The 21,297-nt window shown below is 42.5% G+C and overlaps 1 protein-coding gene across 1 annotated transcript; it reads left to right on the forward strand.

Annotated features, from left to right (window-relative positions):
- The first annotated feature begins 3,895 nt into the window (after positions 1-3,895).
- On the forward strand, positions 3,896-13,749 carry ralb.S (v-ral simian leukemia viral oncogene homolog B S homeolog). Its single transcript, NM_001091765.1, is given in 5 exon segments — positions 3,896-3,936; positions 10,411-10,566; positions 11,564-11,772; positions 12,499-12,676; positions 12,927-13,749. Coding segments are annotated over 4 exon segments (621 nt in total). The 5' UTR covers positions 3,896-3,936; positions 10,411-10,452; the 3' UTR covers positions 13,047-13,749.
- The last annotated feature ends 7,548 nt before the right edge of the window (positions 13,750-21,297 follow it).

The raw sequence follows: 21,297 nt of genomic DNA on the forward strand, positions 1-21,297 counted from the left end.
TGGATGTTGCTCCCAGTGGCCTCAAAGCAGATGCTTATTCTTGAATTCAAGGCCTGAAGACAAGTTTTGGTTGCATAAAACCAGATGCACTGCCAAACAAAGTCTCCTTTGGACTGCCAGTGCCCATAGGGGTTACCAAATAGCCAATCACAACCCTTATTTAGCACCCCCAGGAACTTTTTTTATGCTTGTGTTGCTCCCCAACTTTTAACTGTTTACAACTGAATGTGGCTTACAAGTAAAAAAAAGGTAAGGCATCCCTGGCACTACAAAAAAAACTGACTACCAGGGATCATTGTTGCACTTTAGTTTATGAATACATTTTAACTGGCCCTCCTGATGAGTAACTGAATAGCATCTCCCTGTCACATGTATAAATACAATAAATATTGCTGCACATTTATATCAAAATTAAATCATCATCTGTGACAAAGTGATCAATAACACCACCTGGGATTTTTATCAGCTGTGCACTTGGAGCCAGTAGCAGCTTCCTGTTCTGCAATTACAAAGGCAACTTTCTTCCCTTTTTTCACTGAAATTCAGTAGATCCAAGAGAAAGTGAATTAACAGTTAGTAATTGCAATCTTGTTCCACTACTCTGTTTCATAACCTTAACTCCTCAGATGTTGTGATATTACAACTCCCGGCATATCTAATGTTTCATGATATGTCAAAGGATGCTGGGAATTGTTCACCTTCTGGGGAATGGGGATCCTTTTTGAGATATGACACAAAACTATTCGGGAAACTCCTAAAATATTCCAAGCTCACTAGACTAGCATCTGGCCAGACACAGAGCTCTGGTTCTCATCTCATGCTCCTAGGCTGCTCTTTTTCCCAAGGTCAGTGGGGAGGGGTTTGATTGGAAATCTCAAATTATTATTCTCTATAAATTGGTCCAGTCTGGGAAAGTACTATAAAGCTGTTCATTGGACCAACTCAAAGCCAGAAACTGCAGTGATGAATACAAGTTTCTAGATACTGCAAAGAATGGAAGGAGCAGCCTGTGCAGGAAGGTAAGTAAATGGTTACATACAATGTTATAGTAGTTATGAGTAAGCCAATGAAATGGACCCATTAATTGGCTATGTCCAATAGAATGCCTCACAGATGGTCTCACAACTAAACCCCAGTCTATGGGTTATCGATAGTTACCAAACAAAAGCTAATGTGTGACAGCGTCAAAAATGAATGCAGTAGTGAAGCAGTTTAAAAATAAAAAAAACAATTTAATAGGACAGACTAATGCATTCTAACATAACTTAAAGTTTCGGGGGATACTCCCCCCCTACGTCAGGATGCCACCCGAAACATTGAGTTTGTGCAGTTCACAGGCAGAATAAATGTGGTAAGCTCCATAATGTGTGCAGTTTCCATACTCTACTTTATACACCATCGATACGCCCTCTTTATAATGAACTGCAGCTTAGGAAAGGGGGGAGGGGCTTTGTTTATGCAGAATTCATTATCAGCATTGTGCCAAAATAGCCTAATTATGTGGGGTAGGGGGTATTTAGGAAAATGAAACAACTTGCAACAGGATCTTGACAAACTGGCAATCTGGGCAGTTAAGTGGCAAATGAGATTCAATGTTGATAAATGTAAAGTCATGCACCTGGGATGCAAAAATATCCAAGCCACTTATACCCTTAATGGGACTGCACTAGGCAAATCCATTATGGAAAAGGACCTTGGAGTCATTGTAGATGATAAACTTGGCTGTAGCAAGCAATTAAAAGGGGCACACCTTAACGGGAGGAGGGGGCCATTCTTCCACTTTATAGAGCACTGGTAAGGCCCCATCTAGAATATGCCGTACAGTTTTGGTCTCCATCACTCAAACAGGATATAATTGTATTAGAGAGGGTGCAGAGAAGGGCAACTAAGCTGGTAAAAGGTATGTTATGCTGGAGAAGAGGCGCTTAAGGGGAGTTATGATAACTATGTATAAATATATAAGGGGATCATATAATAATCTCTCTAATGCTTTATTTACCAGTAGGTCTTTCCAGTTGACACAAGGTCACCAATTCCAATTAGAAGAAAAGAGGTTCCGCTTAAATATTGGAAGGAATTTTTTACAGTGAGAGCTGTGAAGATGTGGAATTCTCTCCCTGAATCAGTGGTACAGGCTGATACATTAGATAGCTTTAAAAAGGAGTTGGATGACTTTAGCAAGTGAGGGAATACAGGGTTATGGAAGTTAGCTCATAGTACAAGTTGATTCAGGGACTAGACAGATTGCCATTTTGGAGTCAGGAAGGATTTTTTCCTCTCTGGGGCAAATTGGAGAGACTTCAGATGGGGGATTTTGCCTTCCTCTGAATCAACTAGCAGTTAGGCAGGTTAAAATAGACTTCAAAGGTTGAACTTGATGGATGTGTGTCTTTTTTCAACCTAAATGACTATGTAACTTTGGATTATTGCTTTAATTTAAACAATGCAGAATACATTTACAGCATGTCATATTTTGTTCTGCTCATGTTTAGCAAAGGTGTTTACTGCCCCTTTAACATCAATCAGAAAAGGCTCCTATACAACAAACATGCCTATTTATTGTGGCTCTGAATATCTTTATGGGAATCACCACAACCCAGTGCAACTCAACTGCCATTAGGGTTGCCACCTGTACAGTAATAATGATGGTTGATCCCAATTTTATTAATATGGAAAAAAGATCAATATATAAAAAGGTATTTTTTTCCAGAAAAGGTGGCAATCCAAACTGCCACGCATATTCCAGGTCTGTTCCTGCACTCACAACTGCTCTCTTCTGATCCAAATCTTGTTCTACACAGAAACTCATGATTATTTATGTAGTGCTCTCAATTACACTGTCTTCTTAATCAGACACCCTACCTGCATCATCCCTCCACTTACCCACAAGCCACTTAACTATAATCCCCTACCTAAACCCTGTTACCCAAGTTAGTTCTTTAGCTGCCAGTACCCCTCTCCTCTTCCATAACCTCCTGCTGTTTTACTCCTCTCCTAAACCATAAACACGTGCAAGTGCCTTAAGACCCTTTCTCCATTTCCAAAACACTTTATTTCTCTCCCACCCAGGGCCGGCCTTAGGCCAATTGGACCAATTGGGCCCCGCACCTCTGGGGGGCCCCGCACCACAGATAATATTTCCCTCAGCACATGATGCTGCCTGGCCTGCCCCCAACTTTGAGAGTCCAGCCCATCCCCAAATCCATAGGTCTAGCCTGCCCCCAACTCTCATAGGCCCAGCTTTCCTCCAACCTTGATAGGCCCTGCCTGCCCCCAATCCAACCAAGCCTGCTCCCAAGCTGATTCGGCCCAGCCCCAAACTAATTGGCCCAGTCCACTCTCCTATTTCCTCCCTCTCTCTCTTACCCTGTGTGCCCCTATTATGTTACCTTGTCTGCCCCTTTCCTTTCTATTTTGTGCCTGTATGCCCTTATTTTCCTAAATACTTGGTGTGTCAGTAGCCAGCAACACTTTGTCTAGGGGCCCCGCCAACATGGTCCCAATTGGGCCCCACATGTGATAGGACCAGCCCTGCTCCCACCCATATATCCAAAACTGCCTGCCTGCGCACTGAGACCCTCTTTCCACATCCACCAACCCGTGCAATACTGCAGTCCTGCGGATAAGTCTATATTCCTCTCACACTAACTGCAAGTGTGAAATAAGGAGCCCGAGGCACTAACACTCCCACTACATCAGGTCGGAAGCCAACTCCGCACTTCGCAAACGCTAGAACTCTAGAGAATGGAACTGTGCGCCTGCGCGCCTAGTTAGCTCTACATAGTGTCCCGCCCATCAGAGTAGCGCTCATACGAATTATGTCCCCTCTCGAGATCCGTAGCTGTTGCAGGAAGTTGGGGGAGGAGGAGCCGCACCCGGGGAGCTGGGAGTCTGGGAGCACGAGAGTGTCCGGGAGCGGGGAAGGGAGAACAGGAGGTGAGTTGGATGGGAAAATAAAGGGATGTATCTTTTGCTTCCACTATTATACCCTTGTTATGAGCAACCAGGTGGTGTTAAACCACAGCTCGAAGCTCATGTCTCACTGTAGCGCCCAAACACCCATCTACTGCCAGTCCCCAGTGTCACACTCACACTTACAGCTTTACTCCCAGAATTTAGCCTGTCTCTAGCACCTCCCTACAACCATGTAATGTATCTTATTGCCTACTCCCAGCATCCTCCTACAGTCCTATCACTCATTCCCTAAACCCCTAGTATTCCCCCAATACTGTTATTATTTATTGCCTACTCCCAGCATCTTCCTACAGTCCTATCACTCATTCCTTACTCCCAGCATCCTCCTATAGCAGTTTTACCACTCATTCCCTACTCCTTGTATTCCCCGAATACTGTTATTTATTTCCTACCCCCAGCATCTTCCTACAGTCCTGCCATTAGTTCCCTAATCCCAGCATCCTCCTACAGTCCTATCACTCATTCCCTACTCCTAGTATTCCCCCAATACTGTTATTATTTATTGCCTACTCCCAGCATCCCTCTGCAGTCCTATCACTCATTCCCTACTCCTAGTATTCCCCCAATACTGTTATTTATTTCTTACCCCCAGGTTTATTCCCTACTCCCAGCATCCCTGTACAGACCAGTCGCTCATTGCCTACTTGCAGAGTCAATCTACAGTTCTAGCATCCCCCTACAGTCCTGTAGTTTATTTCCTACACTCAGTGTCCCCCTGCAGCCCTGTCACTAATTTCCTACTCCCACAATCCCCTGCTTCCAGATCTTTGTTGAACTACACATTTCACTCAGATCTACTGACATCTGTTGTTACTCTGACGAACTGCAGTGTCACACTGACAGCTGGAAGGGGTAGATTTTATAGTTCGGCAAATATGGAGGCTGGCAGGTTGTCCATTTCATATTTTATCTTTATTGCGTGTGTCAAAAATTGAAGTAAACCACAATAGCTAGTATTTTTGTGAAAAGTGTCAATGTAGTTATTCCCCAGATGCTCCATTACTGACATTCAATGAAGTGGATCCTTACCAACAGGGCTGGTCCTATCAAATGTGGGGCCCAATTGGGACCATGTTGGCGGGGCCCCTAGACAAAGTGTTGCTGGCTACTGACACACCAAGTATTTAGGAAAATAAGGGCATACAGGCACAAAATAGAAAGGAAAGGGGCAGACAAGGTAACATAATAGGGGCACACAGGGTAAGAGAGAGAGGGAGGAAATAGGAGAGTGGACTGGGCCAATTAGTTTGGGGGAGGCTGGGCCGATTCAGCTTGGGAGCAGGCTTGGTTGGATTGGGGGCAGGCAGGGCCTATCAAGGTTGGAGGAAAGCTGGGCCTATGAGAGTTGGGGGCAGGCTAGACCTATGGATTTGGGGATGGGCTGGACTCTCAAAGTTGGGGGCAGGCCAGGCAGCATCATGTGCTGAGGGAAATATCTGTGCTGCCCTGTGGTGCGGGGCCCCCCAGAGGTGCGGGGCCCAATTGGGCCCAATTGGTCCAATTGGCCTAAGGCCGGCCCTGCTTACCAATATTGAAGTTTGGGAATCGCAAGCCGAAGCAGAATTACTACTGTTTAGATATGTATCTGTCCGCACCTGTTTCTTCAAAAAGTATAAATAATAAATGCCCCTTTCTATGCTGAAATCCAGCTATTTAACAGTTCTTCTTTGAAATTCTGGCAGGGAAGGAGGGACTAAACCAGGGGTGTCCAAACTTTTTGCAACGAGGGCCTGATTTGGTGAGGTGAAAATGTGTGGGGGCCGACCATTTCAGCCTGACATTCTTTGAACCATTAACATCATTTAACTCATTTAAACAAGGAATTGCGGAGCAGTATTATTTGGGCACATTAGTGAAATGATCTGCCTCTTGGTCTATACTGCTGCCTGTGTGCTGAAGGAATTAGCAATAGACACGTACTGGCACATAGTGACGCGCTGCTTCACATACTTCTTTAGTTTACTGTACTGGCACATCATTACGTCTATTGACACCTTCAGCCCTAAAGAAGTATGTGATAGTGGCGCGTCACTACGTGTCTATTACTAACACCTTCAGCACACAGGCAGCAGTATAGACCAAGTGGCTAAGCGATTCCTGATTGCACTGTGCTGGCGGGCCGCATTAGTATTAATTTCATGATGGAGGCCAGGGCCGGTGTAAATTTGAAAACGGGCCGCCTTTGGCCCCCCCGGGCCTGAATTTGAACATGCCTGGACTAAATACATTTTACAAATCGTAACAACTTCTTCACAGCTTACAGACAGCATGCATGAACTACATAACCCACAATGCATTGCACTGTGACTTTCCATGTGGGGTTTGGAGGATGCAAGCTGAGGACAGCTGGCTAACATAATGGTAGTCAGCCAGCTCAGCAAAGTAGTCAGACAGATCAACAGGAGGGTAGGCTTAGAGAATTGTTTCAAACCATTAAAAATTATGAAAAATCTGCATATTTATTAATTGATGTATATTGCAAAGTTGCTTGAAATTACGTTTACTTTTCAAAAAGTGCCTGAACCAACTCGAAACCTGAACCAGACTCACTGAATCACTCTGCTCCTACCCTGGCACCCATGCCTGGCCCTATTTTCAAGTTTCTAACCTGCACCCACAACACCCCTATTTTGTATCTTAACCTGACACAGGACCTACGAAAACTGAAAATGATATAATTCCATAGGCAAATCAACCAGGTTAGGGGAAAAACGATCTTTTAACTTGAGATGGCAGGGCAATGAGTGCCTGCAATTAACCTGTGTATCCAGGCAGGTTAAACTTGACTGGTATGTTGATAATCCACAGGTACCCAACCAAATGCAGGACTGGGCAGTGGGGTCTTATCTTGAAATATAGAAACATCTTGTGGGAAGAATATTTGTCCCATGGGGTATATTTGTTTGCAAGGCTTCTGTTCCAATTGCCTTTAATTATGAGACTCACTGATTCCCAGGAGATGCTGCTTTCTCTACCATTATAAGTCCACCACCATATTTATTTCTCCCAGATATTCTTGCCTGGGGATGGCATGTGTTTTTAGTCTGTTTTAAGCATGGTCAACCAAAGTATGGGCCATCTCAGTTCCAAAGCATTTTGAATAATGGATCATGTACCTGTATTAGACTCAAGAATGTGCCTTCTGGTTACCAGGTGCTGTGACCTTAGCAACCAGTTAGCCTTTATTGTGCTCTATACACACTATCTGTATTCCTCTGCCAGCAGTAGAATAACCGTTAATGGATATGCTGGTGTAGAGTAAACTTTTGGTACCCCTTAAATCTGATAATACACCATTGATTTACTTATTACATTTCCTTAATTAACTCTGAGGCTGGCCCATGCATCATCATTATTTTTCAGATAATCTGATTTCAACTTGGCTCTGGGCATCCAATAATGTTATGCATCTTGGTATTTGCAGTGGTGGGGCCATATGCTCAGGCTCATGTACATGCAGATGAAGCACTGAAGGGACAAGCACAATCAGTAGGGACTGCTCTCCGAATCATACAGCTGTACCAAATAGCAATAAGGCCACCCTCATTGTAAACAGCCCCCCGCTTTTCATCAGTTCCCAGATAGTGAATGCCCCCATAAGGCACAGCGAGTGGCTGGTAGTATTTTCAATGTAGTTCAATGTAGGGATAATTGAGCTCACCTTTGTATCTGCTTTGGAACTCCATTATGTGCAGTGACGCAATAACTGATTTGTACACACCCCTTCTTCCAACTTGGGGATTGTCTGTCATTGGGCTTATTGTAAGGGCTTCTCCGTGCCACTGGGCACTACAAGACGGACTGTTCCTGCAAGATGACTGTAGACCCTAAACCCCTACATGCCAGATACAGACCCCTATGTGCACCTCTTTCATCTTGGTTTTAGTCCTCTCCAGCACTACAACTTGATACCCAAAGCCTGTCAGGAGTCCCAGCCGATAGTTATTCAAGAAAGGCCTATTCATCTTTGTGACTAGTTATTCCATTAGCAACAGTATAATTACAGAACCAGAGACACCAAACAATGAGCAGTTATTCATTTGCATTAGCATACCACTGTTCACTGTGAAAGGTTTCTTTTGAAGCAGAAGTCATCATCATTGCACTGAGTATGCTGTCCATTTTTTTGCTATTGAGTTCAGGGAGAGCTTCTTTATGCCCAGATGGATAGATTGGATGTAAACAGCAACTCAGAAACTTGGGTTCTGTTCATCTGCTCACTGACTGGCAGCACCAGCCTTTGGCCTGACTGAGCTCAGAAGGCAAGATGTTGGGGTCTCTTAATGAACATGATTGTGTTTGGTTTTGAGAGGCTGAAAGTATAACCCTCAGGCCACTCCCTTGGTTGCTTTCTACGAATGGGCTTAGGACAGTGTGTATATAGTTCCCTATTTCATGTGAATCATAGCCATTGTGCAGAAAAGCCCCTTCCCATCCCCATCATGGCCATTTATACATCTTCCGGCCTGGAAAAAGTGACATGCTCTGCATAACATTTTCTCTTAGGGCTGATCGCCTTTGGGAGTGGGTAAAATATGTACGAGAGGAACATGGCATGATAGAGAGCAGTTGACCCAGTAATATGCACCAGGGGGGTAGAACCATTTACAGTCAGGTACTTTATACAGCTCCAATAAATCTCTTTTCTCCATTGTCCTGTGGCTTTCTGCCAATAAGAGGATTTGGATATAGAAATCCTTTTCTATCTATCTATAGATATTGTATAGTAGCAAGAACTCCGTGTTGCCTTGTTTGTTAGTAGGGCACAAAGCTGTAGTGGCCCCTTGAGACCACAGAAGGTTCAACCTGTGGCCTCTGGCTGCTGCAGGATTCTGGGATTTGTACTTTTGTTCTGATTACACATGTCTGCTTTAGCCGTTTTAAGAGGAGAAGGTGCCATGTATGTATTATATGCACTGCTCTGCTGGGGCCTGCCCATGCTATGTATTACGCACTTGTTCTATTGGGGCCTGCTAATGATATGTATTCTAAGCAATGCTCTTCTGGCCTCTGCTGATGTTGTGGATTGTATGTACTGCTCTGCTGGGGTCTGTTCATGCCATGTATTAAATGCAATGCTGTGCTGGGCTCTGCTCATGTTGTGGGTTAGATGTACTGCTCTGCTGGGGTCTGCTCATGCCATGTATTATATGCACTGCTCTGCTGTGGCTTGCTCATGCTATGTATTATAAGCAATGCTGTGCTAAGCTCTGTTCATGTTGTGGATTAGATGTACTCGGGTTTGCTCATATCATGTATTATATGCAGTGGGTCTGCATATGCCATGTATTATATGAACTGCTGTGCTGGTGTTGGTTTTTTTTTTTTTAATTTTTTTACTTACAACTGAAAATTATTCTTATGTACAATAAATGGGTGAATTCTTTGAACAAACCGATGACAATTAAAAACACAACGAATAACCAATACAGGAGATAGAGGGCCCTACTCAAAAAAGCGCTTACAATCTAAAAGCTAGTAAAAGCCTGAGCTTAAGGAAGGAATATACTTATGATACCAAGTGCCACTTACTGAGTTGATATTTTAATCCTGTGGAACAAATACAGGTTTTGATGGGCTAGGATCAACAGGAGTTATATTTCTTCCCTAACTCCCACAGGCCATATAATAATCCCAAAGATCGTTTCGACAATCATTGAATGAGCTTGGCACCGGGAGAGTCCATCCAGATTGCATAAGCGTTTTTTGAAGGGATTTAATGCCTCATTAGGAAAGCCACTGGTAGTCAGAATTTTTGTTGAATACTATAAACTACCTCCACGTCTGGCTTGTGCCACTATATAGCCATGCCAGAAGTAGTGATTCCCCACTGAACTGAAACCATTTACCCACCGGCTTCCCCCTATATACCCTGTGCAAAAAGGAGCATGTTCTGGGCACACTGACCTGGCAGGAAACACCAAAAGGAAGGTTATGTAAATTTCCTGTGGGACTGACAACAATAGCGGGAACTGAGCTCTTTGCAGGATCACATTTCCTGTGTTTCGCTTTACATGTGTAATTTCCCTATAAATGCTCTAGAATCATGTTGTTAGGAGGCCTCATTTCATTCCTATCCGAAAAACTTTGAAGTTCCAGCACTTGATTAGTTTATTTCCCAAACTCTTAAGTAATGTTTCTATTTCTAAGTGATATTTACTATATATTTCTAATCCCAGCAATTTTGATTTCTCATGTGGAAAACCTCAGTGCTACCTTAAGTGGGTTACCCCACACTGTTTGTCTGGTTTCCTACCTTGCCTAACCACACACCAGCCATCAATCTGTGAACCATCAAAGACGGCTGCATTGTGAGCCAGGGGTTATATACATTGGATATGAGTTAAAGGGAACTTGCTAGGTATTGTGGACCATTTTTTATAAGCTATGTCATTGCCATACAATTCTACCCACTGTTTGTCTTTCTCTTAACAGCCGGGACACTGAACATCAGGGAATAGACAGACTCTCGGAGACATGGCTGCTAACAAGAATAAGAACCAGAGCTCCCTGGTGCTGCACAAGGTTATAATGGTGGGCAGTGGTGGTGTGGGCAAGTCTGCTCTCACCCTTCAGTTCATGTATGATGAGGTAAGAGGATCATGAATCTTCATTTTGCTTTTCCTGTATAGAAGGCCCTCCAGTACTGGTACCGAATTTTCTAGAAACTAAATTAAACCGCGTGCATAGAATTGCTTGTCTTCCTACACACAGGGCTGCACCTTACGCATACAAGTTGGGTTATACAAGGCATCCATACACTCTGGGATATTAATAATTGCATATGTCAATAAGATGCCCTCTTTGGCCAAAATACATTTGTTGGCCACAAGCTATTCCTGGTTGGCCAAGAGCCACATAGATATGCTGTTGTCACTGACCAACCTGGTCTTGTGTTTATGTTGGAGTTACTCACAGCCTTGTATTTCATTTAGAAGTAGCTGAATTGTGCATATGCCCAACTTAATGGCAAAGTCTTCTGCACCATATTGGTTTGTGTTAAACTGGTATCAAGCTGGCACATGGGCTATTCTTTTTGTACAAACAGCTGCTTGGCAGGCTATTGGCACATAATAAACGTTGCAAGTGAGCAGGGTGCAGAAGGACCACCTGTTCTGTCTGCAGTTTGTACCACATGTAGTCAGTATGTCTGCTTCAGGCATTAAAGGAACAGTAACATCAAAAAATGAAAGTGTTTTAAAGGAATGAAAATATAATGTATTGCTACCCTACACTGGTAAAACTGTTGTGTTTACTTCAGAAAGAAACTCTACTATAGTTTATATAAACAGGCTGCTGTGTAGGCATAGGGGCAGTCATTCAGAGCTGAAAAATGAGAAAAGGCACATGTAGTATACAATAGTATTCTTCTGCAGTTATCTGTTATGTACTGTATATCCTGTGCTTGAAAGGCTGCCCTCATGGCTGCACTGTAGTAGAGCTTCTGAAGCAAACACACCAGTTGTACCAGTGCAAAGTAACAGTGCATTATATTTTTATTCCTTTAAAACATTTTTATTTTTTGTTGTTACTGTTCCTTTAAACTGAATGGCTCTGGAGGCAGCTCTGAAAGTCTCTTTCCCTGCAGTTTGTAGAGGACTATGAACCCACGAAAGCCGACAGCTACAGGAAGAAAGTGGTTCTAGATGGGGAGGAGGTTCAGATCGATATACTGGACACTGCCGGACAGGAGGACTATGCAGCCATTCGTGATAACTACTTCCGCAGTGGCGAGGGCTTCCTTCTCGTCTTTTCCATTACTGAGCATGAGTCTTTCACAGCCACTGCCGAGTTCAGGTTGGTACTCCCCACTGTTTACAGATCTGGCTCTGCAGTATGGCTCAGCAGGGAATAATAATCTGATAAAAACTGTGACTGATAAGGATGATCAGTTACAGAGTACTTCCCTCTGGGGCACAGCACTGTACTTAATACCTGCAATAGACAAGGAGTAGGTGAGCACAGGGTTCCAGTGCTGTTTTGCCCCAGGTGTGCCCTAGCCTGCATGTCCATTTCTGCCCCTTGTAAATACAGTTTCACAATTCAGGCAGCACTGTATTCATAGCAATTGACAAGTCCTTGTGCTCCATTCTGCCAGGCAAACACCTGTACCTATGGGCCCTAAGCATGGGGTAGATAGTATGTGTAAGACCGTGGTACTAGTTATAAACAAGGTCTAATAATAATAATGTCTTTCTTGTGTCACTGGCTCCTGTTGCATGTGCCTTGGAGCCAATTCTATGGCACATTTTCCCACCTTGTGCAGAGTACTAAATCAAATCACTTGTTGCACCAAATTTTAATAGTCTTTTATTCTTCCACTAAAAAAATTAGGAGATGATAAAGCTGTGTGTGTAATCCACTCCCTGCATCCATTGCACATGCCCTGGCTTGGCATGACCTTAATATGTTATCATTAATTCCCTCTCCTCTCAACCAAAGCTGTGAAGCCCATAGCAATTTTGTTATGCAAATTTCATTATGCCACAAAGCCACCTCAATATCCTGTTACTGCACTTTCAGGGAACAAATCCTGCGAGTGAAAGCGGAAGAAGATAAAATCCCCCTGCTCGTGGTGGGCAACAAATCCGATCTGGAGGACAGGAGACAGGTCCCTATGGATGAAGCCAGAGGCAAAGCAGAGGAGTGGGGAGTACAGTATGTGGAAACGTCTGCGAAAACTAGAGCCAATGTGGACAAAGTGAGTCTTGTGCAAGAGGCAGTTTAGGGGCTTCGTGGGAAGGAAGCTAGGGGTTGAGAGTGTGCTGAATCAACACTTTACTTACAAGTAACCTTTAGCATCTTTTGGCCTGAAGTAATTAATTAATTGGACTGTTAGGTTTTCTGTGTCATGCCTTTCTGATGTGACTATGCATATAGATATAAGGCAGATATAGCCGTTCATTCCTTCTGGCCGGTTGTACTCTGAGCCTCCTTTTTCTCTCTCCAAGGTATTTTTTGACCTAATGAGGGAAGTCCGAACAAAGAAGATGTCTGAGAACAAAGATAAGAACGGGAAGAAGAGTGGGAAGAGCAAGAAGGGCTTCAAGCAACGCTGCTGTTTACTGTGATATCAGCCGGTAGCGAGATGCGTGGAGGCAGCAGCCAGGCAGGTCCCTCAGTCCCTTTTCTCTCCCTGGCACCCCATATAGTCCTTCATTTCCTTTGTGCCGGGGACATGCACACAACTTGACTTCGCTGGCTGCCAAAGCACTAAGGGATCAACCCTCGGCTGTACCCCTAACTTAACATGTCTTTTCATTTCACCATTTGCTTTTGATACCTTGATAAAAATACTTTAACTGCTGGTCCCTTCTGCGCAAATGCCACCTCGTCCCTGACTATACTAGGTGCCAAAGTCTGCTTTTTATGCACTTCGCTGTTTGGTTAAACTTCTTGAGGCAGCCGTGACACGTGTCCAATGGGACTTCTGTCAAATCCTCCCAAAACCCCATATTGAAACTTCTTATCTCGGTGATGTGCCAAACCTGAACAAAAACTTTTTTTTTAAAGGAGTTACAAAAACAAAACATGAATTAAAGGGGCTACTAATTTCCCCAATAATTGTTATATTTAATGCTTGCATCTAGTATTCTAATGAAGCCTTTTATTGGCGCCTCCTTCATTCCCATTGAACCCATTATGTACAAAGCATTCCCTTAAAGGCCGGCTATAAACCCTGGGCAGTTTGCCCTCTCTTTCCTCTATGTCTCTACAGTAAGGTGAGGCCCTAGAGATTATTTTTGCAAGAGGGAAAAAAGAATCTTTAACAAAGAAAAGTAAATGAAGATACAACAGAGCAGATTGAAAATGCCACTACAGTATTTTGTATTGAGCGCAATAATGCCCTTCCCCGCCCATGATCCCTTTTTAATATATATATTAAATTAGGAACTACCGAAAAGCAGCTTATACTACCTAGTAACCATCAGGCTGCTACCTGTGCCCACCTACATATATCCTTGCCCGCTTGCCTCCCCCTCAGCTTTAAGGTCCAGTGGATTTCCCATGCGATAATGATCTGTTTTCCTAATGAACCCACATGAACTTGTTTCCCCAGTCTCTTTAGGGGTTGAACCATTATTTTCTATGCATAATGCACTTGAGTTGTGATTCGATTCACAAGCTGATGGTTTTCCTAAAAGAGCAGTATATTTAGGGTTAATTTCTCACACAGCCAATAAAGTTGTTGAAACATTGAAATATCTGTATTGGTCGCTTTGTCACCTGGCAGGGAGGGGGAGACTTTCTGCCATAAGGGTGGTTGGCAAACTGTATAGATTGCAATGGGTTGGGGTAGGTGCAGTAAGTAGGGCAATAGGTAACATGCTCAATAATGGCAGCATGTCCCATAAATATTCCTGGTAGGGCATTTTTTTCTCTAACACACTAACACACAAACTAAGTTCCTGAAGGGCATACCTGGTTCCTGGGTTAAATAAAATAGGTTCATAATATATAGCATAGCTGTCGTATACATATGCTTTATGGCTTAGGATAGCTCTGCCTCTTCCTAATTTGAAAAGTCTGAACCTGACCTTCATAAATACATATATAAACTATCTTGCAATAAAAGGCCTGTGGCAGCTTGCTGTTCTACAGTGCTAAACTTTAGGGACAGGGTCCGTGACCCTGGCAGACAGGTTTTTTTTTTTGTATGTTTTTTGGTGAGCCCTCAATCCTGTTTTTATTTTAATTATTTTTTTTTTATTTCTTTAGTTCAGACAGATGCTTGGTTGCCAGGGTACCATTGGAATTTATTGGGGTCTGGATCTTGCCTCGGGTTGCTGCATGTTCTTCCCCATTAACTTGTCACAGTGGGCAAATATCAAGAGTCATAGGTTCATACTTATCAACCAGAAACATAAACACTTTTTTTTTTTTTTTTTAAATACATAGTTACATAGTTAAATTGGGTTGAAAAAAGACAAAGTCCATCAAGTTCAACCCCTCCAAATGAAAACCCAGCATCCATACACACACCCCTCCCTACTACATTCTGCACAAGGTCCATTAAAACGATAAAGGCTTCCAGGGGATGATGTAGTGGGAACAAAATCTAGGGTTTCATCGACGACCTTTTTAAGCTAGTTCATACTTGAGATCTTTGCAATGCCTCTGATGAGTCATGTGCCCAGTGATACAATTACCTCATATGTTGGAGCTGCTAGAAGTTACGCACACACCTTTGTACCTTTCTGCCTCCTCCCTTTTTGCTCTTATGATATGTTGGTTATTAACATAGTCATTTTAGATATTCATGTGGGGGTGAGTCCGATTGACTTTGCGGAAATATTACGGCAATCAACTGATTAAGGTAATGACTATGGATGATCAGGTGCAGTGCCACCTCTCTCCAGGGCCAGTGTTTCCCATAGAATTGCCACAGAACAACGCCACCATCTGTCTGATGGTGGCATTGTTGTATACTGAAATAATATACCAGAAATAGCAGTGCCCAGCTGCACCATCACTCTCTGTACATGGGGTTATGATCTTTTTGCCCCATTAACCTGATTTAACCCAAAATCATGTACGAGGGAGAATGAACCAATCTCCTTGCTCGATCCAATCTAACTGTACCAAATGAACCACTGAGAATAACATTGATACAAAATCTAGTTATATACTCACGCTCACAGAGCGTCGGGGGGGAAATAATCGTATCCCATTTTAGCCCAGGGTGTTACATTGAGCCAAACATGGGGTACCAGGGTGGGGTAACGACTTCTGCAGATGCTTCTGTACTAAGGAATATCAGCGCCCTTCCCCAATTTTCTAGAGAAAATTTCGTTTGAATCTTTATTTATCCTGTGACTTAAGGGGGCAATTTTCTAAGTGTTTTTAAATACATATTTAGCATTTTATTGCTCATTTGTTCCCCATGCTAATCACACTGGTTTGTATTTCAACTGTATAATAAAATTTTTACATTTTACTTCACTTTGTCCCTGGGATTTTTCGTCACTTGGTTCACGTTTGTGTATGTATTTGCAAAATCATTTGGCCTTCTAGTCTTTAGATTGCAACTGAAAATCTCGTTACTAAGGGTAGTGACCCTGCAAACTGAAAATTAATTTGAGTGGAAGGAGGCTCTGCAGTTACAAAGGGGCCCCAGAGAGAAGAGGCGGTGCCCCCAGTAGTGTACAGCTATACGTCTTAGAAAGACTAAGGTTTCTAAAAAGATTTTGCTTTGGATTCCACTGTTTAAATGCACATGCTGTCAGGCTAGAAAGTTCAAGTTTCTGTAGGCCAGCCAGTTATAAGCCTTTATCCGTATTCAGTTTTGCCAAAAGTGAAGTGTGGCACTCTGTTACATGTACAGTAGAGGGCACCCTAGGCTTGCAATGTGGTACACTGGCCTTTCCCTAAAGACATTGAGATGGAGAATTAATTTGTTTAAATGCTGAATTAAAAATGTGACCTCTTGACAAAGCTACTGTTGTAGCGAAACAGCTGTCGAGGCACTGTGCTGTGTACAGAGGAAGGGGTCCCCCTATTTGAGGATGCGCTATGTTTTCCTAAGTTGCTTCTACATTGTTCCTTCTGGACTTGCTGTATTGGAGGCGGCTTGATGGCAATACATCCGGACATGGTCTGTATAAGCCGCTTTCTCATCTGTTTCATATAATGCATATCAAGCGCATGTGTGGCCAATCATTCTACTTTTATGGAGGGCGGAATTGCCTAAATGCAATACAGTGACTGTAGCTTTGCTAACTATCCCATGGGACTGCTTACCCTGCCTCTGCCTAACCATCTTGCTTGACTATGGGACAATACATACTGTTGCTTTGATTTACGTCTCAAATATCATATTCCATACTATCAGCACCACTAGGACCATTTTGGACGGCTTATAACCTTATGAGCCTAATAGCCCGAGCAATTCAACTATATGTGTGATATATACTATTACAATTTCTGAACAACATAGTTCACTTATAACTTGGGAACCATTCTTATATATCAACATCGGACTAACAAGAATTACGCTGGCTCACTAACCCACGCTACACCCAAGCCTACTTTCCCCCACATTCTATTTTATTAATCGGGTGGTGAGGTCTAGCAACCTCAGGGGGGGGGGATCCCTTCTTTCTCTTACTGCTTGTTTTTAACATGTTTTTAAACTTACATATGTTCATGGCATGGCTGTGAATAAATATTGCTTTTTAATACTACATTGATATATTTTTTGTTACATTGTATTACCCAGCAGCAGGAGTCCTTGGGGCCTAAGTCCCAATTCTGGTTCATATAAAAATGTGACTAACTTTTGTATAGCTAGGGAAGTTATCTTCAGCAACCAATCAGATACTTTATAATATTACTCTAACCCCTCAAGGCCAGAAAAAGCTACCTGCTTATTTATTGCTACGGGTAATTGAACCACAGGCAGTCCCTCTAATTTGTAATTTACTGCTATCAACTTCTACAAGCTTATATGAACTTACCCCCACATTTCTGGGAGTCAAGATCCAACCTGCTCACGGATCCTGGAAAAGTCCAAGATTTTCCTGCTGAAAAATTCCCTTTGTGGCACAGACTCCTCTGCCCATTGCTTCATTGGCACTTCTTGGAAATATTGCCTTTAAGTCAGCAGCTCTTGGGATGTTCCTAATAATATATACACACTTTACTCACAGGATCTGGGTGCAGAGGTAAAAACCAGTGATTTCATCATTATGAATAGGATGATATCATAACCCATGTTTAGTGTGGGAAGAGTTGGATGCTGTGGTGAGGTGGATGGGGCAGTAGGAGCGATTCCATGTGTAAAGACATGTACCTAGATTGTAGGCAAACTGAAAGTCTTGTAAAGGGAATTAATTCAGTAACTGAGCATAATTTGGGGAAATAGGGGGCATGTTTACAAACTGGTGCTTTTAAAGGCCAAGAGAATGTTAGTGTGCATAATAGGGGAATTTTTGTTCCTCTGTGTGTGGGTATATAAAACATGTTCTTGTGTATGGGATGCAGGTTGGGTTCCTTCTCAAAAGAGAAATGAAACGTGGAAAAGGTCAGAGAAGGGCAAACAAATGAATAAGAAGAGAACACAATCTAATTTAGAGGAAAAGTCTTTACACATTAAAACTGAAGAAAGGCACCTCATCGGGGGATCTGTTCAACATGTACACATATACGTGGTCAATATAAAAAAAGATTTGCCGGTTATGGAGTTCACTAACGGGAGTAAGATATAAGTGATTCATTGGTGTTGGAGGAAAGGACATTTCACCATCACCATAGAAAATATTTCTTTACTGCAAGGACAGGAGGATTATGTATCTGGGCATTGAGGAAGGAGAGTTCTAGTTCTGGTAGGAGTATTAGCTTTGCAGTGAATTAGTTTCAAGGAGTTTGGAAAGGTTGATGAATTGGTTGTTTTTTGTTTTTTTTTAAACTCACTTTCTATGTGACTATTAGCTCTGTCCAACTGATTAGATAGAGGTGTGACTCATGCTTCATATACTGTATGGCACTAGAAATGTGCAGCTTTTTAACTCATTGTTAACCTAAATTCAGTTCTATTGGAGCTGTATATTTAAAGTAGCATCCCCTGGGGCCAACATGGAGATATGGGGGATACTCTGGTTTACCCTGGTTTTCCCCGATGTTTTTTCTATATCTGTAACTTTGTTCTGAGCTAAGGGGGGGCAGCCTGAGGGCCAGTTAGGGTAGGATTTTGGGGAATGTTTATTTGTGCCCTGGGTACCCCTGGAACTATAGCAGGGTGACTGTTACCCCAATGTTTCTATTTATCTGTAACCTTGTTCTGAGCTAAGGGGGGCAGCCTGAAGGCCATTTAGGGTGAGATTTAGAGATAAGTGAATCTAGGGTAGTCTAGCAATAAATCGGACCTTATTTATTAAAGGGAGCAAAGTACCCAGTGTTTGGGGTAGTTGCCCTTGGGGAAGGGGACAGGGATCAGTCAGCATATGGCATACTACTGATACCTGAATCTTTGGCATAATATTAAGGCACAAAGTCATGCTACGATGTGCCACCTTATCGTAAGGCACGCAATGCACGTGCCACATCACTATGCTATTGACTATTTTTGTTCCCAGCATGCCAACTGCTTTATCTGCTTTGTGCAAGGAGTATGTGCTATGCTTTATGCTGTAAGTGGCCGCAGATCACGATAAGCTGTACAACTGTGTATTTATTCCGTGACACAATGCTGCTTGCCAACCAGAAAGTTTGTTTGCACTGGCGAAGTGTCACTAAGGGCAAGAGGGTGCAAAAGTGCATTAATGTGCGTATCCAAGGATCTGTCATGCTCTGGGCGTGTCATTTTGTTGTTGTAGAGCAGCCGTGGGACTCTGGGCACGAGAGGAAGGTAGGTAGGACATCAGCTCACAACTCGTCACTTTATTTACTTTTTTCTTCTCCCTGTGCAAAATAGTGGGAGTTGTCCACAAGAATTAGCCCTCCTCCTCTGAACCATTTCCAGTTCTGTACTGCTGCCGGTGAGGTGATGTCACCAAAGCACAGGGTAAGTTGTGACTTCATTATTTGAAAGGGTACTGGCCTAGCATTGTATCTCCTTGTCACATGACACACATTCTGCCTATTATTAAAATGTATTTACAGCTTATTTCTTGCACTTAACCACAGAGAACAGCGACACTGAAATGTTGACAGGGACAACTATTTTGTAAGCTGGAGACGAGACTCTCAGTAGTGATTATATTACAGGATAAACGGCATTCTTGGGCCCTCAAAAAGTTAAAATTTTACTAAAATTTAACCCCCCCCCCCAAAAAAAAGTTTGCCTTGTGAAAGAAAATGTAATTCCATTTAACTACAATATATCCATTCATTCCTCATTCTCACTGGATTTATAGTGATGTGTAATTGTCAGTAACTTCCAATATTTTATAATCTACAGTAGGGGGTAAATTATCCCTTATAATACATGAGTTATACTAAGAGTTCCCAGTATAACTCAGCCTGCAGCCTTTTGCCTTTATATGGTCACAGAGCCCCTCATTGGGTTTATAGTTATGTGTAAGGGCCTTCTGCTACATTGTTTAAGTCAGATCTAGCAGATCAAAAAAGCCTTCAGCCTAGTGTCTTTATATGGTCACTGAACTTCTCCGTGACTTCCAATATCTTATAATTTACAGTATGGGGCACATGATGCCTTATAGTATATGAGTGAAACTCAGATTTCCCTGTATAACTCAGCCTGCAGCCTTGTGCCTTTATATGGTTGCAGAACCCCCTCAGTGACTTCTAATATTGTTATAATTTACAGTAGGGGGTACATTATCCCTTATAACACATGAGTGATACTCAGAGTTCCCTGTATAACTCAGCCTGCAGCCTTGTGCCTTTATATGGTCACATAACTCCTCAGTGACTTCTAATATTCTTATAATTTACAGTAGGGGGCACATTATTCTTTATAATACACAAACGATACTCAGCGTTCCCTTTATAACTCAACTTCCAGCCTTGTGCCTTTATATGGTCACAGAACTCCTCTGTGACTTCTAATATCCTTATATTAGGGGGCACATTATTCCTTATAATACATGAGTGATACTCAGAGTTCCCTGTATAACTCAGCCTGCAGCCTTGTGCTTATAAGTGGTTTATAATGTGTGTATTATAGCTCTGCCTAAATTAGAAATAATAAAAATTAAAGAAATAACCGTCATTAACTTCACTTTATTGGCCAATTAATTAGACTGGGAACACATGAAACAGATGATTAATATTTGCAGCTCAGGGCACGAGTGTTTGGCACCAGTGATTGGCGTAAGACTAATTTTGCAGGCAGTGCCAAGATATCACCATGCACATGAGGCTGAGCGGGCACAGACTTTCATTAGACTGAGATCAGATCTGGGTTGTATGAAGCCCAGCAATACACAGATAAAAGGTCTATACTTGCACTAATTCTGCTCCTTCACCTCTCACAGACAGAAGAAATCTAAGAATTTTGCAAAAACTGAAAAATAAAACAATTTGGCTTTCCCTCATTCAGATCTGCTGTATAAAATTCATAAAACAACAACTAAAACGTTCCATTTACATAGTTATATCAGAGGGTTTCAGACCTTTATAACGCAAGCCCATATTCAAAGCTTGGTTTAGACAGGCACCCACTGTGGTTGAAGTGGCTCAAAAGAGTTGTAGTATTATTATATGGTATGCTACACATCAAATTTCTTTGACCATTTGTAAGACCATTCCCTTATACAGTAATATGCATAACATGTCAGTAAAGAGCAATCATTTCTAAAAATAGTGGGCCAGTAATATGTGTCACAGTGACCCCAGTATTTTATGATGCAGTGAATACTT

The sequence above is a fragment of the Xenopus laevis genome, chromosome 9_10S (assembly GCF_017654675.1).
Source record: "Xenopus laevis strain J_2021 chromosome 9_10S, Xenopus_laevis_v10.1, whole genome shotgun sequence".
In the NCBI taxonomy this organism is placed as follows: Eukaryota; Metazoa; Chordata; class Amphibia; order Anura; family Pipidae; genus Xenopus; species Xenopus laevis.